This window comes from Panthera leo, chromosome D1 (assembly GCF_018350215.1).
Source record: "Panthera leo isolate Ple1 chromosome D1, P.leo_Ple1_pat1.1, whole genome shotgun sequence".
NCBI lineage: Eukaryota > Metazoa > Chordata > Mammalia > Carnivora > Felidae > Panthera > Panthera leo.
This window is the reverse complement of record NC_056688.1, coordinates 57,683,241-57,700,429: the sequence shown is the minus strand read 5'-3', so window position 1 is coordinate 57,700,429 and position 17,189 is coordinate 57,683,241. Positions and strand designations below refer to the sequence as shown.

The window sequence follows — 17,189 nt, the reverse complement described above, 5'->3', positions numbered from 1 at the left end:
GTTTCTACCTCACAGCCTCACTTCTCATCTATGCAGTGGGTCCTGGACTGACTCTAGGTGGGGTGGTATGGGAGGCAGAACTGGGTTCTGCTCCTGGCCCTGCCACTGACCCCCCTGGATGTTACTGCTTATAAGCCTCCTGCAGGCTGCTTATGAGGATTGAGTCATTGTGGTGAACATGCTTGGTGAATTCACTGCTTAGATCTCAGGGTTCCAGGATTGTTGCTGATGTGGCCTCCAGGCCCAGCTGGGCCTATGCAGACCACACTTGCTTTCCTGACCTGCATTCCACCAGTCAACAACAGTGTGGCATGCACCTCTCCTGTGCCAGGGCAAAGACTCCTCTCTTTCAAGTCTGGGTTTGGGCTAGGATAGATCTAATCTTATGAGTAGGTGGCCACTTTTGTGGAATGACTTCAGAAGTAATAGAAAAGGCCCCCATATTGTCCATATTGGATTCCCCTGTTCAAAACATTCTTTGCTCAAGGTTTTTTCTTTCTTTCTTGAACATGGGGCTTGAATTCACAACCCTGAGATCAAGACCTAAGTGGAGATTGATACGCTTCACCGACTGAGCCACCCAGGCACCCCTTAACGTTTTTTCTTAAATGGGGACTGGGTAGCACCTGTCAGCCATTTTGAAATCATCAGGGAAAATGTGGCAGGAGCTGACCTTGAGACATGGAGTCTGGACCAGGGTTCTAGGAAGCACCTGTGCAGCCCGTAAGTCATGTAGGCCTTAGAGTCAGATACACCTCAGGTGTATGCTCTTGGGCAAATCACTTTGCCTTTCTGAACCTGTTTCTTATAGCAAAGATTGCAACCCTGATCTTGCAGGCCTTCAGGAAACCAGATGAGGAGTGAAGCCGACTCTGCCCCGAGGCACGGCCTAGGTGGAAGAGTGGTGGTAGCTGCCCTGTGCTGAGAGCAAGTGGGTGCAAATCCTAGCACCCAGGTCTCCTCTAGGCCAGTAGGAAAGCCTGCCTCTAGCCTCTTCCTCATGGCAATGCTCTGAAGGAAGCGTGGTCTTAGGCCTGATGAAAGATCTTTGTGAAATTTCTATTACCTTGGTGATCTTCAGTGCTACCTCATCTGGCAGGCAAGGCAGGGCCTGTCATATGTCCATTTTATAAGCTGTGAGGACCAGTTATTAAATTAGTGAGGCTACTGATAATGTTGTTCCATGGTTCCTGCCACCTGCCCCAGCTCCTCACTGTCCCAGGATCATGCCCAGAACCATGATGGAGTCTGGTGGCCTTGTGTCCAAGTGTCTGGGACACAAGACTGATAAACGAATCACATGACTGACATGCCTAAGGCAACAAATTGGCCCGGTTTTCTCTGGTATAAAACAGTAGCCTGCTTTATAGGACTAGTGTGAGAATTAAGGTGCATGAAGTGCATTGACCAGGTCGGTCCTCCATTTATGTTGACTCCCTGCAGCCCAGCAGAGAGCAGGCCCGCTGGGCTGCCTACCACCTTCGCCTTGGCTCACCTTGTGGCACCCAACCCCGTTCCTCTTGGGGACTATGAGACCCCAGCTCAATTTGTCAGATGTTACAAAGTACGGTGAGGAATCCTGGGCCCTCTTTCCTTCTCTAGGACTCTCATTTCCTGGACCCCTTGCCAAAGCTCTGAAGGGCTGAGCCTCCAGCTCTGACGAATGGGGAGGAGCAGTAGCATCAGCTGCTTGAGGCTGTGGGAAGAGGGAGACCACATTCTCTGAGCCTGGCTCTACAGCTGTTTAACAGACATTCTGAAGGACTCCAGCTCTGGTCCCTGGTGAAGAGGCACAGTGGGGGAGAAAGGAGTCTGAGTCCTAGTCCCAGCCTTCAGTTTCTTCCAATAGCTATAAAATGAGCCTGGGTGGCTTAATTCTAAGGGCCTGCTTCTGCATGAGATGCCTCAGGATTCTGGGACTTCAGAGTCCCCTACCCCTTGAAACATATGTAGAATCTGCTTTCCTGCCTCTGTGGACAGCTGGTAGGAACAGGAACAGGGAGGCTGACACCCTGTGCAGCCTAAGCCCTGGTTTGGCACTGCCTCCTTGGGATCTCCAGCCTAGGGAGAGGGTGAGTCTCCAAATGAAAGTATCCTCAGACTGAGGCCTCATGTTTTCCTTGCACCCTGTCCCACCCAGTGCAGTAAGAATGCCACCTAGGGGTGTGACTGTGGAGGATGAGAAGCAGCCAGACTTGTCCTCATGAGGTCTGGGACTTTGGAGAGGAAGTTTCCCATTTGTAGAATGGAATAAAAGTAGTTCACAGCATCTAAGATTCCCAAGTTTCTCTAAATCTTCCACCGAACAAGGAGATGTTGAGCAGACAGTAGTACACTAATTTTGCAGATCAATAGGCCTGGGGCCAGCTGGAGCACCAGGCACTGGGTGAGTGGAAGCTCAAGTGTCCTAGTGAGAGCGAAGCTGTGACTCCCAGCTGCTCCCTCACTTACCACCTAAGCCCCAGGCCTGGTCTGGAAAGACAAATGAACTACATGACCTCCACAGGCCCCAGAATGGATGCTGGAAGCGGAAGGTGGGGCAGACCTCCCTTTCTAAGTCAGGTGGCTGCTCCGCTGTCTACCAGGTGCCAGAAGGACCCACTGAACCAAGATCTCTGGTAACAGCTATGAGAGAAGGAGGAGACACAAGGTTGAACCTGTTTTATGGGGGACATGCTGGCTGGGACTAGGGGCAGAACAAAGAGTTGGGCTTAGCTTTTCAAGGGACTGAAGGCTTGGGATCCTGGCTAGTTCCAGGCCTCCCACAGTGTCAACTGGGGTCAACTCTACTAGGACTGGGAGGCAACGGGGAGATGGGGTAGGGGAGAATGGGTAAGCATGTGGGGACAGGAAAGGGAGGTGGTGGGAAAGGGAGTGGAAGGAAGGAGTGAGGAGAGAGGGAAGGGAAGCAGGGCTTGGCTGGAGCCAAAGCCAAAGCCAAAGCCAAAGCCAAAGCCGGAGGTGGTTGGGTCAGCAGCAGGAGACACTCAAAAGGGAGCCTCCCGGGAAGTGCAGGCTGCCATGAGAGCCCGTTTGAGCTGCTCATAGGTGACAAACATCACCACGTTCCAGGAACCCAAACGGAGAAAGGAGGGCATGAACCTAGAAGGCAGAAAACACAGGTCATAGGGGGCACCTTGGTGACTCCTGAGGGCACTTCACCTCCCACTCACCCCAGTGGGCCATGGTATCCAATCCAACCTAGTTGCTCTGTCCCAAAGGAGGTTGTGAGGGCCCACGGTGAACAGAGCCCCACAGCCATGCGGCTCTGAGCAAGAATTCCCTGTGAGTCTCCATTTTAATACCCATAAGGTAGGAATGACAACTCTGGGAGGAACTAGTTAAGAGCATGAGGGAATGCCAGTGAAATACTAACACCAGGATCAGAATAGTTTGACACCTGGTTGCTAGTCAGTTCCAGGTGGTTCTCTCCCACCTGTGTGTAGGTATGGGTAGCTAGGAGGCTCGGGATTGGGTGGGGTGGATCAGAGGCTCACCCTTTGTAGAAGGCTCGGGGACCCTCCTTGTGGAGCATGGTAAGGGCACAGTGGCCAGCGCTGCTGTACTGGCCCGGGGCAGAGTTCATATATCTCGTCTTGACCACATCGACAGGGGAGGCGATGACAGTGGTGCAGAAGCCTGCCCCAAAGGCGGAAGTGAAGTGGCAAGGGAGGTCATCTGCGAAGGAGGAGCAGGAGAGGCAGTCAGGACTCCTTACCTCATCATTCCAGAAGGGAAGAGATTATCAAACTAGCTTAGGGGTTTTCTGGTTTTAGAGAAAGAGATGCCAGCGGGGATCTGTCCTGATGACCTAAAAGTCATTTAGCCTAGAGTCTAGCGTCAGTACCTCAGTGTGCAGTGGGAGCTTCATCCCAGCTGGCTTCACTATGGTAAATCTAAACTCACTCCACAAGCACAGGGGAAGGAGGATGAAAAGATGTGAGACTCAGGCAACCAGACCCTCACATCTTATCCTAGGTTGGGGGAAGGGCAAGACCCAGAACCATTTATACTAACTCACCTGTCATGAGGTTGGCTTTCAGGAGGGCGTCCTTGATGAGATCGTAGGTCACCAGCTCAGCACAGTTGACAATGGCATTACGAGCAACATTGGGAGAGGTCCCTACAGGAGGAAAAAATACTGATGTGAGACCAGAGACTAGAGGAGGAGGAAGACAGGGAAGAAGAAACACCTGGTACACACCTTTCCAGAGTCCCTGGAACCCTTCCTCTCGGGCAATGGTCTTGTAGGCATCGACAGTGCTTTGGTATCTCCGGCCACTTCCAGCCCGGGCCTGAGCTTGGAATCGGACCTTTACTACATCTGTGGGCTGGGCCACAGCCACAGCCAAGGCCCCTGTGGTGCTGCCTGCCAGGAGGCGGCTCCCGATGCCGGCATCTGTGGAAGAAACATTGGGGGGTCAGTGCCCAGCTGGGATTGTACTAATTTTCCACCTCTCTTCACTAAAAATCACCTCATCACTGTAATCTCTTGCCTTCTGGGAATAGGATTCAGACAAGTTCTTGCTCTAAAAACTCCTTGCATCAAAGAAAATAACACCTTGAATGTCTACTACTTGCTACCCAATGGGACAAAGCAAGGAGTGGGACAAAATGAGACCTAGCTCAACAGGGTAAGTCACAATCATTTCCACCTGACAAGTGGAAACCCAAGGCTCAGAGAGAAGTGGCCTTCCAAGGCCTTAGATTCATAAGACTTGGGTTCGCATGCCAGATCTATTTCTCCTTGCCATGTTATCTCAGGAAAAGTTAACCTTTTGATCTGGGTTCTCAGTTTTCACATATGTAAAAAGGAGGTGGGCATAGCATGTGAGGTAAAATGGAAGAGTGCTAGCTTTGGAAGCAAAAGTCCTGGGTGTGTTTTCTGGCTCCTCATTGTGTGCTCTTGGCCAAGTACTTTCCACCCAGCAAGGCTCAGTCTCTTCATCTCTAACATGGGGATGATACCACCTACTCTCAGAGTAGTGGTGGGGACTGTCATGGGATGATGCCCTGCACAGAACCTGGCACAGCCCAGGTGCTCAAGAATCATTAGGAGAATCAAGGTGCCTTCCAGTTCTCAGTTCCTCTGATCCTCCTAGGGATCTTAGAGCCTAAAGAAGCTATGCAGCAAATCATCAATCAAGGATGATTTGATTGGATTGGTCATCACCAAGGAGAAAAGGTCAAGGGGCCCATGGCCCAGCTCCACACTCACGCTCAGAACCCTTGGTGTAGAACTGCTTGACAGAGTCGTAGAGGCCGATGCGGACAGAAGCAAAGCTCATCTGGCGCTGCAGGCCGGCGACCAGCCCATTGTAGAGGCTGCGGGGGCCCTCAGTGCGCACCATGGTCAGGATGGTGCCCAGCACGCCACGGTACTGGGCGCTGGCTGCGGCCCGCGCTGGTCCCTGCCTTTCTCCTTGGATCTGCAAGGCCAAGATGGGTGGTTATAGGGGTTGGCAGGTTGTCCTCCCCATCTCTTGCCATCCCTGCGCTCCAAAGTTTACACAGTCCCAAACACCCCACTGGCCCTTAAGGAGTCTGTATCTTGGGGCAGAGTAGACTAGACAACATTGGGAACCGCAGGCTTTCTGCCCTCACCTGCAGCCGGACTTTAGCGGTGTCCAGAGGAAAGGTGATGAGATCTGCAATGCAGGCAGCTGTGCCAGCCCCCAGGAACTTCACAGTGGCGGTAGGGGGTACATCTGTAGCCTTGAACCCAACCATAATGCTGATTTCCTCCTATCTCCCAGGAGATGGAGAAAGATGGAGAAGGGGGCACCTTCGGTCAGCACCAAGACGAGATAGAGGAACTCTGCCGGAATCTAAGCCAAGGAGAGAGAAGCCCCATTAGCAGCAGCATGCACAGTCCCTCCCTGCTTACCACCCCACCCCCACCTTCCCTGACAGCACCACTTCCCTAAGCAAGAACCAGGGCAGCCTCATGAAGGAAAACAGGAGTGAGCTCTGGAGGTACTCAAGTAGGGGCTAGAGAAGCAATTCCTGCCTGAGGAGAACACATTTTGTGAAGAGCCCCCTCCCTTTTACTATAGGAAGAGTCTGGATCAGGGCTATCTTAGTGCTGACAAACTGGCACTGACTCATCCTTTTGTCTGCTGGGTGCAGAGATTTCACTGATGATACCGGCATGCCTACTTCTGCAGATCTGTCTGAAGGACAGGCAGAAGTGGGGAAAAGGTTTCAGTCAGACCAAGATCTGAAAGGCACAGGCTCATAGGCTTATGCCCTGGATTTCTTAAGTAGGAGAGGTTCCTATGGGTCTCAAATTATCTAAGTCTAGAAGAAAAGGAATGGAGAAGACCAGTTCAGTCCCTTCTCAGCCCAGTCTAATTCTCCTCCCCAGCCCCACACAACTTGGGCTCTCTAGAGTCATTCTTTCAACAAGACTGCTTTGCTGGGCACTGGCTCACTGAGATGCAGGAGACAATATCAACCCTAGATGGGGCTTACTGCCTGGCACAGGGCATGGGCAGGTGATTCAAGCTACATTTGGGGCTTGCAGGACATACTCTGAAAATGCAGCAGGAACAACTAACTCCATCAGGAGAGAGGTAATATTCAGCTGGGCCTTGAAGGATCCTGGACAACTCTCAGGGCTGAAAGTAGGTACACAGACACTGGACTCTCTCCCCCTGGCCTATTGTGTGACCCAGGGAAAACAGTCTCCCTCTCTAGCCAGTTTCCTCTCCTTCAACAAAGGGGATCCACATCTTCACCACAGGAGGGGCAGGGATAGGGAGGTGCAGATCAGAGCTACAAAGACACAGGAAACCAAAAGCTCCATTTTGTTCTCAGAGTTGAACAACACCCTTCTCTGCGGCCTCTGCTGCCCTTCCCCGGGGAGGAAGTGAGCCCAGCACCCCAGTGGGGGAGGTGACCTGCTTCTCTCTCCCCTGAGCTCACTTCTCTCACTTCACTTCACCAGGAGCAGCTGCTCTGAGCCTAGCCTGATTGGTTGCCCATGTCGCTGGGGCCATAAGGAAAATGCTGGCCAGCAGAGGGAGGATGTGGTTGGAGTCAGTTGTGAACACAAAGACCCATGGAAACAAACAGCTCACAGCTTCTTCCTCCTGAGCTTCTCTACTCCAGGCGTCTGGGGCCAACAGGGAAATCCAGAGGCTACTCACCACTCAGTTGCATCCGGATCTACTATAGGCCAAGTCCTGGCCTTATTGGAGTTTCCCTGGAGTCTGGCCTACATGAGGCTCAGTGAAGATTGGTACTCACATGGGTTGATGAAGGAGCTCCAGACTCCCCAGCTTCCCTGTTCTGACATATCTATCTATCCCCCAGAACTTGTTGGATACATTCCCCATCCCACCGCCCAGGGCACTCTATTAGCTCATTTACTCTTCAGAGCTGCCCTGTGAGGTGGCTGCCTTATTTTCATGTTACAGATGAGGGAACTTGGTAAGAGCCACAGCTACAACCTCCAAAGCTTATTAGATTTGCTCTGCACTGGTGTCCAGAACATTTCTCTCCTGCTGTTTTCTCAGCCCCCGGCACAGGCAGGGCTTTTAACAAGAAAACACCCAAGTTCTCTCATACCAATTTTTTTAAAAAAAACTTAAATTTTTAGTTTTTTTTTTTTTATTATTTATTTTTGAGAGACAGAGAGAGACAGAGCATGAGTGGGAGAGGGACAGTGAGAGGGAAACACAGAATCCGAAGCAGGCTCCAGGTTCTGAGCTGTCAGCACAGCTCAAGCCCACAAAACCATGAGGTCAAGACCTGAGCCGAAGTCGGACGCTTAAATGACTGAGCCACCCAGGTGCCCCACTCTCATGCCAATTTGACAGTTCTGAGAAGGTTCAGGCAAAGAATGTCCCTTCTCTGGGCATCAGAGACCTGAAAAGTGAGTCTATCGTGTCCTGATCTTGAGCTGGGTCACAGTGTTGTGAAGGCCAGAGAATAAGGCCCAGCCTCTGTCCATCTCAAAGACAAATGCACAGAGGCTCAGTTGCCATTCTGAATGTTGCTTTGGGTTTGTCAGGTCTTTTAGAGGTTGAGTATGGGGGCTATGGCCACTTGTGCTAAAGACCCTACTAAGAAGAGATAATAAAACTCAGGCCTCAGGAATTTGTCCTAGCTCTGCTGCTGACTCCCGGGATGACCAAGGACTAATCACTGTCCCATCTAGGCTTCAATTTCTTCCTTTGTAAATATGGGGACCACCATCCCTGCCTAGTCAAGATCAGCTTAAAGGATAGAATGAGACCAGGGATAAAGGAAAGTGTTTTGTGAATTCTGAAGAGCAACTTCACTGGGGTGGTGGTAGTTATTTTTGCTAACGTCCCACTGACCCCCACCCCCAGGCCAAAGCACTAGTAGGCAACAGAAGACCCTTCCCTTAGAGTGGATTCTTACCCGGCTTTGTAAGGTCTCACGCTGAGGCCTCCAAGATCAAGCTTCTCTAAAGGCATCCCATTCTTCAAAGCTGCCAGTGGCTATCATGGCCCGATCCCCTTGGTTTTCCATAGAAAATGGCTGGGAGACGAAACACCTAATAGTCATACTATGTGTCCTGTGGATGAGGGGAAAGAGGAGTTTAGTAAGGAAATATGCCTTTAAGGATCACACTCCAGCTAGAAAAGGGCCACCTGCCCAAGGCACACAAGCTCAGTCCTTCAGGGTGGAGGTGGGGAGGAGTAAGGAATAGGGTCTATTTCACCCAGGGTAGCTGGGGACTAATTAAGTACACACACTGGAGGGGGGAAATGAACCCAGGAATCCCCCCTCCCCTGTCTGCTCTCTTAGTAGACACATTGATTCTCTTCCAGATTTCTGCTTTAGAGGCACTCTGTACTCTGAAGAAGCAGCCTCCCAACGCAGTCAGCAGATTCTGGTGAGTGGGAGTGTTGTTAGGCGGTCATGATAGGTCAGAGACTCGCCGAGAATCGACTAGCACCCAGCCGCGAGCTGTGAGGAGGTTAGAGGGGCTGGGAACAGGCCCTGCTCAAAACTTCGTCTCAGCCTGGGGGATGGAAAGTCATTCTGGTCGTTGCAGTCGCGCCGAAGGCCCCCACCCAAAAGCAGGGCTGGGAATCCTGGGCGAGGGGAGAGAGAAGGGTGGAGGCTTAAATTATTGAGCCAATTGAAGGTGAGAGGTAAACAAAAGGGGAGAGAAAAAGAGTGAGAGAAAAAGAAAAAGAGGATAGAGAAGAAAAATTCAAGATAGGCTGGGAGAAGAAGAGAGAAATTAGAAGGAAGGGCGCGGGTCCTCGCTGCCGGGGTGGCAGGAGTGCCGCAGGTTTAGCGGGCTCAAGGCTAGGGCGGGCGGGGCCCTGGCTCACCCGGCCGAAGGGAGAACAAGAGCGTGCTGGCAACTCTGTTGTCTGTCGGCGGGCGGAGGGCGCGTGGAGAGAGCACGGACAGTACTCAAACCGAAAACGTGTCCGGCGAGTCTACAATGGGGTCGCTGGCGGCTGCCGCGCTTTAGGTCTCGGGGGCGGGGCCTGCGAGGCTGGGCGGGGCCTGCGGGGCTGGGCGGGGCCTGCGAGGCGGGGCCTCTAGTTACCGCCTTTCGGCAAAGGCTGTCCGGCGTAAAGTTCTGTGCGCGCCTTCCTCCACTCCCATTTCCGTGCGGGCGGATCCCCGCGTCCATCCGTCTCCTCACACATCCCCGTTCCGCCAACCTCTTGGTGAGAATGGCAAGGCGGACGCCCGGAAAGAAGCAGAAGCAGCTCAGGGTCACACACGCCTCTGCTCCCCCTGTATCCCGCTAGGGCTCTTTCTAATACGCTCCAGAAGCTCGGATGAGAGCGTACTCCCCCCTTTACCGGCTCTGCAACCCCTGACTCCGCAAACAGAACTCCAGCCTCCTGAGTCCTCCGCGGGGCGGGGCCTCGCGGCCGCTGGAAATTGGTTAAAGCCGCCGCGTTGCCGGAGGAAGGAGCCAATCCGAGGTGGAGCGGCAGGTGGCGGCTAACCGCCAACAGCCGCGAGGTGCCGCTGGGCTTCCGGCGTACGCCCGCGGCTCTCTGGCCTTGCCCAGGGGATCCAGGGGACTTCCGATCTGGGCGGGACGGAGGCACCCAGCGTGACGCTCCCGCGCCCATTTACACCTGGGTGCGCGGGCCGGCCCCCCCTCGAGTGAGAAGGCGGAACAGGGCCCGGGCCTGCTGTGCGCCCAACCTGGCGATGAGAAAGTAACTTAGATGAGCTGAACCTGGGTCCCCTTCAGTCGGCTGGCAGTCCTGTTGGGGTGACAGACACGCAAAAAAACAGTAATTGTGTCCTGTGGCTGGGACAAATATAACGTTTGGGGAGTAGGACTCTTGTTCACCCTTGGCTTCGCCCTTTCTTCCTATGTTTTTGTCCTTGTTGGCCTCCCAGCACCATTGAATGGATTAATCGAAGAGGAGGAAGACGTCTCTCTGACTAGATTGTAAACTTCTAGAGAGCAGGAAGCTCTTTATTTTTAGTGTCACAACATCAAGGGCCTGCATATAGTATAGGCTGTGTGCATGCTGTTTGGGCTGCTGTTGAAAATGTCTGAAAAAGTGTAAATGGGAGGATCAGGGGAAATGAACATTTGGTGACTGCAATTACTGTGTTCACATTCAGTGTGAATACTTAACGTAATCTTGTGAGGCTGATATTAACCTCAGTTTTATGAGGAAACACAGTCCCAAAGAAGTGAAATCACCTGCGTAATGTCACACAGCTGGGAAGTGGTGAGCTGCGATTTAAATCCTGGTTTATCAGCCTCCAATGTGTTTGTTTTCTGAATTGTCCACAAGAAATGTCAGCTGAAAATAACTGGCATGGGACTGGATAATTATAGCAGGAAAGAAAAACACTGAACACGTGGTCTTGGCAGAAGCAGAAGAAAAGTGGAAACTGAGAAGTCAAGCTGGAGAATTATTCTGGCACTGTGGAATCTCCCATCCACTAGCTGCTCTGGCTTTTCCACAAGCTTCTGTGTCTTGCTGTGATGAAATGATTCCCAGATTGCTCTGTGACTGGTGGTGAAACTGCTGAACTTGAGAAGGCAGAAAGAACAAGATGGAACTAATGGCCTCAAAATGAAAGCACCACCCTGATTGCCAAAACAAGGAAGAATTGACCAAAGACTATATACCCATGAGATGTTTGTTTATCCCTTGCGAAATTCAAGGGCTGTTAAAAAGATGATGTGTGAACCTTTAAAAAAAGAAGTAGAGATTACCAGGACCCAGCATGAATTTCTTAAGAAGAAATCCTGTTAAATTCTCGTAACACAAGAGTTTGAAAACAAAAATAAACAACGACCCCCCCCTCCCCCCGCCAATTCTCTTTTATTTCGGATGGAGCCAAGCAGATGAGAGCAATGCTACTGACACTATATCTGTGGACTTTTAGCAAGCAGCTTGTCCAAGTCATAAGATGTCCTGTAGACAGATTAGAGAATGTATGCATACAGGTAAGTGCATTTAAAAAACTTGTTTCACATCTATTTCATTAAATACATACATACTGCAGTTTATTTGTAAATGTATGTGCCAATAATCAAATTGACAAGGTTTATAATGTTGATATCATACCAGAAAACAATCCATTGTATTTACAGTTTTGAAACTTTAACATTTTAAATACAAACTGTTTGAAACAGTGAAAATGGAAAAGACACAAGAATGCCAAAGAGAATTGAAAACATCAAATAATTAAGCCAACATGAGAAAATATTAAACATTTCAAATTGTCTCTGGTAATTTTAAAATATTGGGTAGGTTGGCTATGTTAACCCCCCCCCACCCCCAAATAAACACAAAATTATCTGGTTGCATTTTTTTAAAACTTAGTTATTTTATTTATTAATTTATTTTAAAATTTACATCCAAGTTAGCATATAGTGCAACAATGATTTCAGTAGATTCCTTAATGCCCCTTACTCATTTAGCTCACCCCCCTCCCACAACCCCTCCAGGAGCCCTCTGTTCTCTATATTTAAGAGTCTCTTATGTTTTGTCCCCCTCCCTGTTTTTATATTCTTTTTGCTTCTCTTCCCTTATGTTCATCTGTTTTGTCTCTTAAAGTCCTCAAACGAGTGAAGTCATATATTTGTCTTCTCTGATTAATTTCGCTTAGCATAGTACCCTCTAGTTCCATCCACATAGTTGCAAATGGCAAGATTTCATTCTTTTTGATTGCCGAGTAATACTCCATTGTATCTATATACCACATCTTCTTTATCCATTCATCCATCAATGGACATTTGGGCTCTTTCCATACTTTGGCTGTTGTTGATAGTGCTGCTATAAACATTGGGGTGCATGTGCCCCTTCAGAATGGCATACCTGTATCCCTTAGATAGATAACTAGTAGTGCAATTGCTGGGTTGTAGGGTAGTTCTATTTTTAATTTTTTGAAGAACCTCCATACTGTTTTCCAGAGTGGCTGCACCAGTTTGCATTCCCACCAGCAGTGCAAAAGAGATCCTCTTTCTCCACATCCTCACCAACATCTGTTGTTGCCTGAGTTGTTAATGTTATTCATTCTGACAGGTGTGAGGTGGTATCTTATTGTGGTTTTGATTTGTATTTCCCTGATGAGTGATGTTGAGCATTTTTCATGTGTCGGCCATCTGGATGTCTTCTTTGGAGAAGTGTCTATTCATGTTTTTTGCCCATTTTTTCACTGGATTATTTGGTTTTTGGGTGTTGAGTTTGATAAGTTCTCTATAGATTTTGGATACTAACCCTTTATCTGGTATGTCATTTGCAAATATCTTCTCCCATTCTGTTGGTTGCCTTTTAGTTTTGCTGATTGTTTCCTTTGCCGTGCAGAAGCTTTTTATTTTGATGAGGTCCCAATAGTTCATTTTTGCTTTTGTTTCTCTTGCCTTCAGAGACGTGTTGAATAAAAAGTTGCTGCGGCCGAAGTCAAAGAGGTTTTTTTGCCTGCTTTCTTCTCTAGGATTTTGATGGCTTCCTGTCTTACATTTAGGTCTTTCATCCATTTTGAGTTTATTTTTGTGTATGGTGTGAGAAAATGATCCAGATTCATTTTTCTGCATGTCGCTGTCCAGTTTTCCTAGCACCACTTGCTGAAGAGACTGTTTTTATTCTATTGAGTATTCTTTCCTGCTTTGTCAAAGATTAGTTGGCCATACGTTTGTGGGTTCATTTCTGGGTTCTCTATTCTGTTCCATTGATCTGAGTGTCTGTTTTTGTGCCAGTACCATACTGTCTTGATGATTACAGCTTTGTAATACAGTTTGAAGTCTGGGATTGTGATGCCTTCTGCTTTGGTTTTCTTTGTCGAGATTGCTTTGGCTATTTGGGGTCTTTTGTGGTTCCATACAAATTTTAGGATTGCTTGTTCTAGCTGTGTGAAGAATGCTGGTGTTATTTTGACAGGTATGGCATTGAATATGTAGATTGCTTTGGGTAGTATTGACATTTTAATAATACTTGTTCTTCCTCTCCAGGAGCATGGAATATTTTTCCATTGTTTTGTGTCTTTTTCAATTTCATTCATAAGCTTTCTATAGTTTTCAGTGTATAGATTTTTCACCCCTTTGGTTAGATTTATTCCTAGGTATTTTATTGATTGCATTTTTAAAAATTTTTATTTTTAATTTTTTAAGTTTATTTATTTTTGAGAGAGAGAGGCAACGCAAGTGGGGGAGGGGCAGAGAGAGAGAGGGAGACAGAAAATCTCAAGCAGACTCTGCCCTGTCAGGATGGAGCCTGATGTGGGGATTGAACTCACGAAACCATAAGATCATGACCTGAGCCAAAACCAAGAGCTAGATGCTTAACTGACTGAGCCACCTAGGCTCCCCTGATTGCATTTTTTTAAACATTTTTTTAAATGTTTTATTCATTTTTGAGACAGAGAGAGACAGAGCATGAGCAGGGAGGGGAAGGGCAGAGAGAGAGGGAGACACAGAATTCAAAGCAGGCTCCAGGCTCTGAGCTGTCAGCACAGCTGACGCGGGGCTCGAATTCACGAACCGCGAGATCATGACCTGAGCCGAAGTCAGACACTTAACCAACTGAGCCACCCAGGTGCCCCTCCCCTGATTGCATTTTTAAAAAGATTTTATTTTTATGTAATTTCTACACCCAACTTGGTGCTTGAACTCAGAACCCCAAGATCAAGAGTCAAATGTTCCACCAACTGAGCCAGCCAGGTGCCCCTGATTGCATATTTTAGAAAAATCAAGGGGTACCTGGATGGCTCAGTCGGTTAAGTGTCAGACTTCAGCTCAGGTCATGCTCCTGCCTGCCTCAGTACCTGTGCTGAGCATGGAGGCTGCTAGGGATTCTCTCTCTCCCTTTCTCTCTCTGCCCCTCCCCTGCTTGTGTGTGTGCACATGCACGTGTGTGTGCACTGTCTCTGCTCCTCCCCAACACACTCTCTCAAAATAAATAAACTTAAAAAAATATATAGGGTTTGTTACTTGCCAGTGAAGATTCATTAAAGATTTTTTGTTGTTGTCTTTTTTAAGTTTATTTATTTATTTTGAGAGAGAGTGTTGGGGAGGGACAGAGACAGTGGGAGAGAAAGAATCCCAAGCAGGGTCCATGCTGTCAGCGTGGAGTCCAACTCAGAGCTCAGTTCCGCAAACTGTGAGATCATGACCTGAGCAGAAACCAAGAGCTGGTTGCTTAACCAACTGAGCCACTCAGGTCCCCCAGCAAACCCTGTATTTTAAATGTTGAATTAGAAAAACACTGTTAAGAGTTAAAAGATGCATGTTTAGTCAGCAATAAAAAGGAATGAAGTACTGATACATGCTACAACAGGGATGAACCTTGAAAACATTTTGCTAAGTCAAGCCTGTCACAAAAGACCACATATTGTATGCTTCCACTTGTATGAAATGTCAGAATAGACGACTCTATAGAGGCAGAAAGTAGAGCTAGGAGGGATAGAGGGCATTGGGGCATGACAGGTAAAGGGTAAGGAGAGGGTGGTTGTTTTGGGATGATGAAAATGTTCTAAAATTGGTTGTGGTGATGGTTGCACAACTCTGAATATACTAAAAAACTGTTGACTTTCCCTTTAAATGAGTGAATTGTATGGTATGTTAATTATATTTCAATAATGCTGATACAAAAAAAAAAAAGGAAAAAACCAAAACAAATAAAATGCAAATTGGACCAAGTTAATACCCTTTAAAGCGCTGCTTGATGCACTTTGAATGAATTCTAAATGGGTTAAAAAAAATGTTTTCCAAAACTTCTCATGAGATGTCAGTGAAACTTTATAGTCTGAGTTAAGACCTTATGAAACAGGGCTAAATTATACATAACTTGCTGATTTGTATACCTTCCACAAGGTTCAATTGATACACATAATTTATAGATATCCACAGGAATTCTTAATGCCTCATCAAATTTCTCAGTACTGGATATTTATTGTTTTATACTCTTTCTACTCTAAATACCAAGAAGTCTTTTCATAGGAAGAGATAAATCTCTTCCCATTATCCCCCAAAGCATAGGTTTTGTTATGTATTTTGTTACATATAAAATTAAACCAGATTTATGTTTGATAAACTGACACATAAAATCACCATTACAGTATTCATAGTGACTGCTTATAAATGTCGACAGTCATCATAAAGCCTATAAAGTTTATCGTTAGATTTATAAAATGAAATGCAGATTGATTCAAGATGAAAAAATACAGTGCTGATTGCTAAAAAGCTCTTTGTTAAAAAAAAAAAGAACTTAGGGGTCAAAAAAATTTTTTTCGAAGTAGCTCTTTGTTGCATTAGGATGTGCTATAATGAACAGGATTCCAAACACCATTAAATGTTTCCCAAACTACAGCACAAAGCACTTTGAACATCATTTAAGTATAAGTTATACCTCACCAGCAGGATGCTTTTTAGTGACTGGCACTATAAAGCACACCTTAAGAAAGATAGAAGACACCAAGTGTGAATAACAAATGTTGTTGTTATAAAATTATTGCAAATGAATTGAGGAAGGTGACTGTCTATTCCATTCTGATAAGATGCTGTCTCTAAATATTGCATTATTTGCAAGAAATGAGACTTCCATACCAACCTAAGACGGTAAAGCAAACTTGAAAAAGTGGCTTCAGTGTGAATATCCAGTGTTAAAACTCCTTCCTAGAATGAATGAAAAGTTAAGGACATGTAGACATAGTTTTGTACCAGAATGAAGGGGTTTTTTTTGTTTGTTTTTTTTGACAGCTTTCTTTTCTGCAAAGTTTGTGTGTAGCAGTTTTCCTATAAACTTTCTCATTAATTCAGAGCTAAACAGGAATTTCAAAGCACAGATCAAGAAGAAACCAGTGGGCTTCTGTTGTGGCAACATCAGAGTTCTGTTTTGTTGTTCAATCTGTAGTTGCTTCCTCAGTGACCATTTCAAATCATTCTCTACTTTCATTTGCTCTGAGCCGGAAGTGAAATCAGGTTCTCCTTTCTTCTCAGAAACATCACCAAGTCTTCCGTTTGTAAATTGTTTAGAAGCATACAACATGGTAACATAACCACAAAAATCCCTGCAAACCCATTTTGTCCCTTAGCATTTGCAGTGCTTTATGGACAATCATATTAACATGACTCATGACTCTCCTTGTAGTTGTTTCATCAAGTGGGAAAGATTTCTTCCATCCCGTTGTTCAATATTATGAGCATATCTAAAGTAGGAATTATTTCAGGATTAGGACCCCAAGGCATTATTAATGTTTAATAATAACCATGAAATATGGGGTGTCTGGGTGGCTCAGTCAGTTAAGTGTCTGACTCTTGGTTTTGGCTCAAGTTATGATCTCACGGTTTTGTGAGTTAGAGTTCCACGTCGGACCCCACACTGACAGTGTGGAGCCTGCTTGAGATTCTCTGTCTCTCCCTTCTCTCTGCCCCTCCCCAACTTGCTCGCGCATGCTCCCTCTCTCTCCTTCTCTCAAAATAAACAAATAAACTTAAAAAAATAATAACCATGAAATCTCTATGATAGTTTTTGAAGTCTTATGCTTTTGGACAGTAAAAGAAAATGGGTATCTGACTTCTGGGTGGTGACTTCTAGATAATGGATCTAAATAATGCTGAGCAGGGGGCACCTGGATGGCGCAGTCAGTTAAGCGTCTGACTTTGGGTCAGGTCATGATCTCACGGTTCATGGATTTGTGAGTTCCAAGTCCTGCATGGGGCTCTCTGTTGTCAGCATGGAGCCTGCTTCAGATCTTTTGTCTCCCTC

The 17,189-nt window shown here is 47.2% G+C and overlaps 1 protein-coding gene across 1 annotated transcript; it reads right to left on the bottom strand.

The window, feature by feature from the left end:
• Nucleotides 1-2,646: 2,646 nt before the first annotated feature.
• Nucleotides 2,647-9,437, bottom strand: UCP2 (uncoupling protein 2). Its single transcript, XM_042906825.1, has 8 exons — nt 9,318-9,437; nt 8,392-8,548; nt 5,605-5,828; nt 5,219-5,429; nt 4,205-4,399; nt 4,022-4,123; nt 3,498-3,678; nt 2,647-3,102 (listed from the first exon to the last, which is right to left on the bottom strand). Exons 3-8 carry the CDS (start codon nt 5,728-5,730, stop codon nt 2,988-2,990), a joined length of 930 nt encoding a protein of 309 aa, XP_042762759.1. The 5' UTR covers nt 5,731-5,828; nt 8,392-8,548; nt 9,318-9,437; the 3' UTR covers nt 2,647-2,987.
• Between the last annotated feature and the right edge of the window lie 7,752 nt (nt 9,438-17,189).

Excerpts from the sequence above, each read along its gene's own strand:
- UCP2 (XM_042906825.1), bottom strand. The coding sequence starts at position 5,730 with ATGGTTGGGTTCAAGGCTACAGATGTACCCCCTACCGCCACTGTGAAG. Across the intron at positions 5,430-5,604 it reads CCGCTAAAGTCCGGCTGCAG|ATCCAAGGAGAAAGGCAGGG; the intron begins GTGAGGGCAGAA and ends TTGGCCTTGCAG. Across the intron at positions 4,400-5,218 it reads CTACACCAAGGGTTCTGAGC|ATGCCGGCATCGGGAGCCGC; the intron begins GTGAGTGTGGAG and ends TTTCTTCCACAG.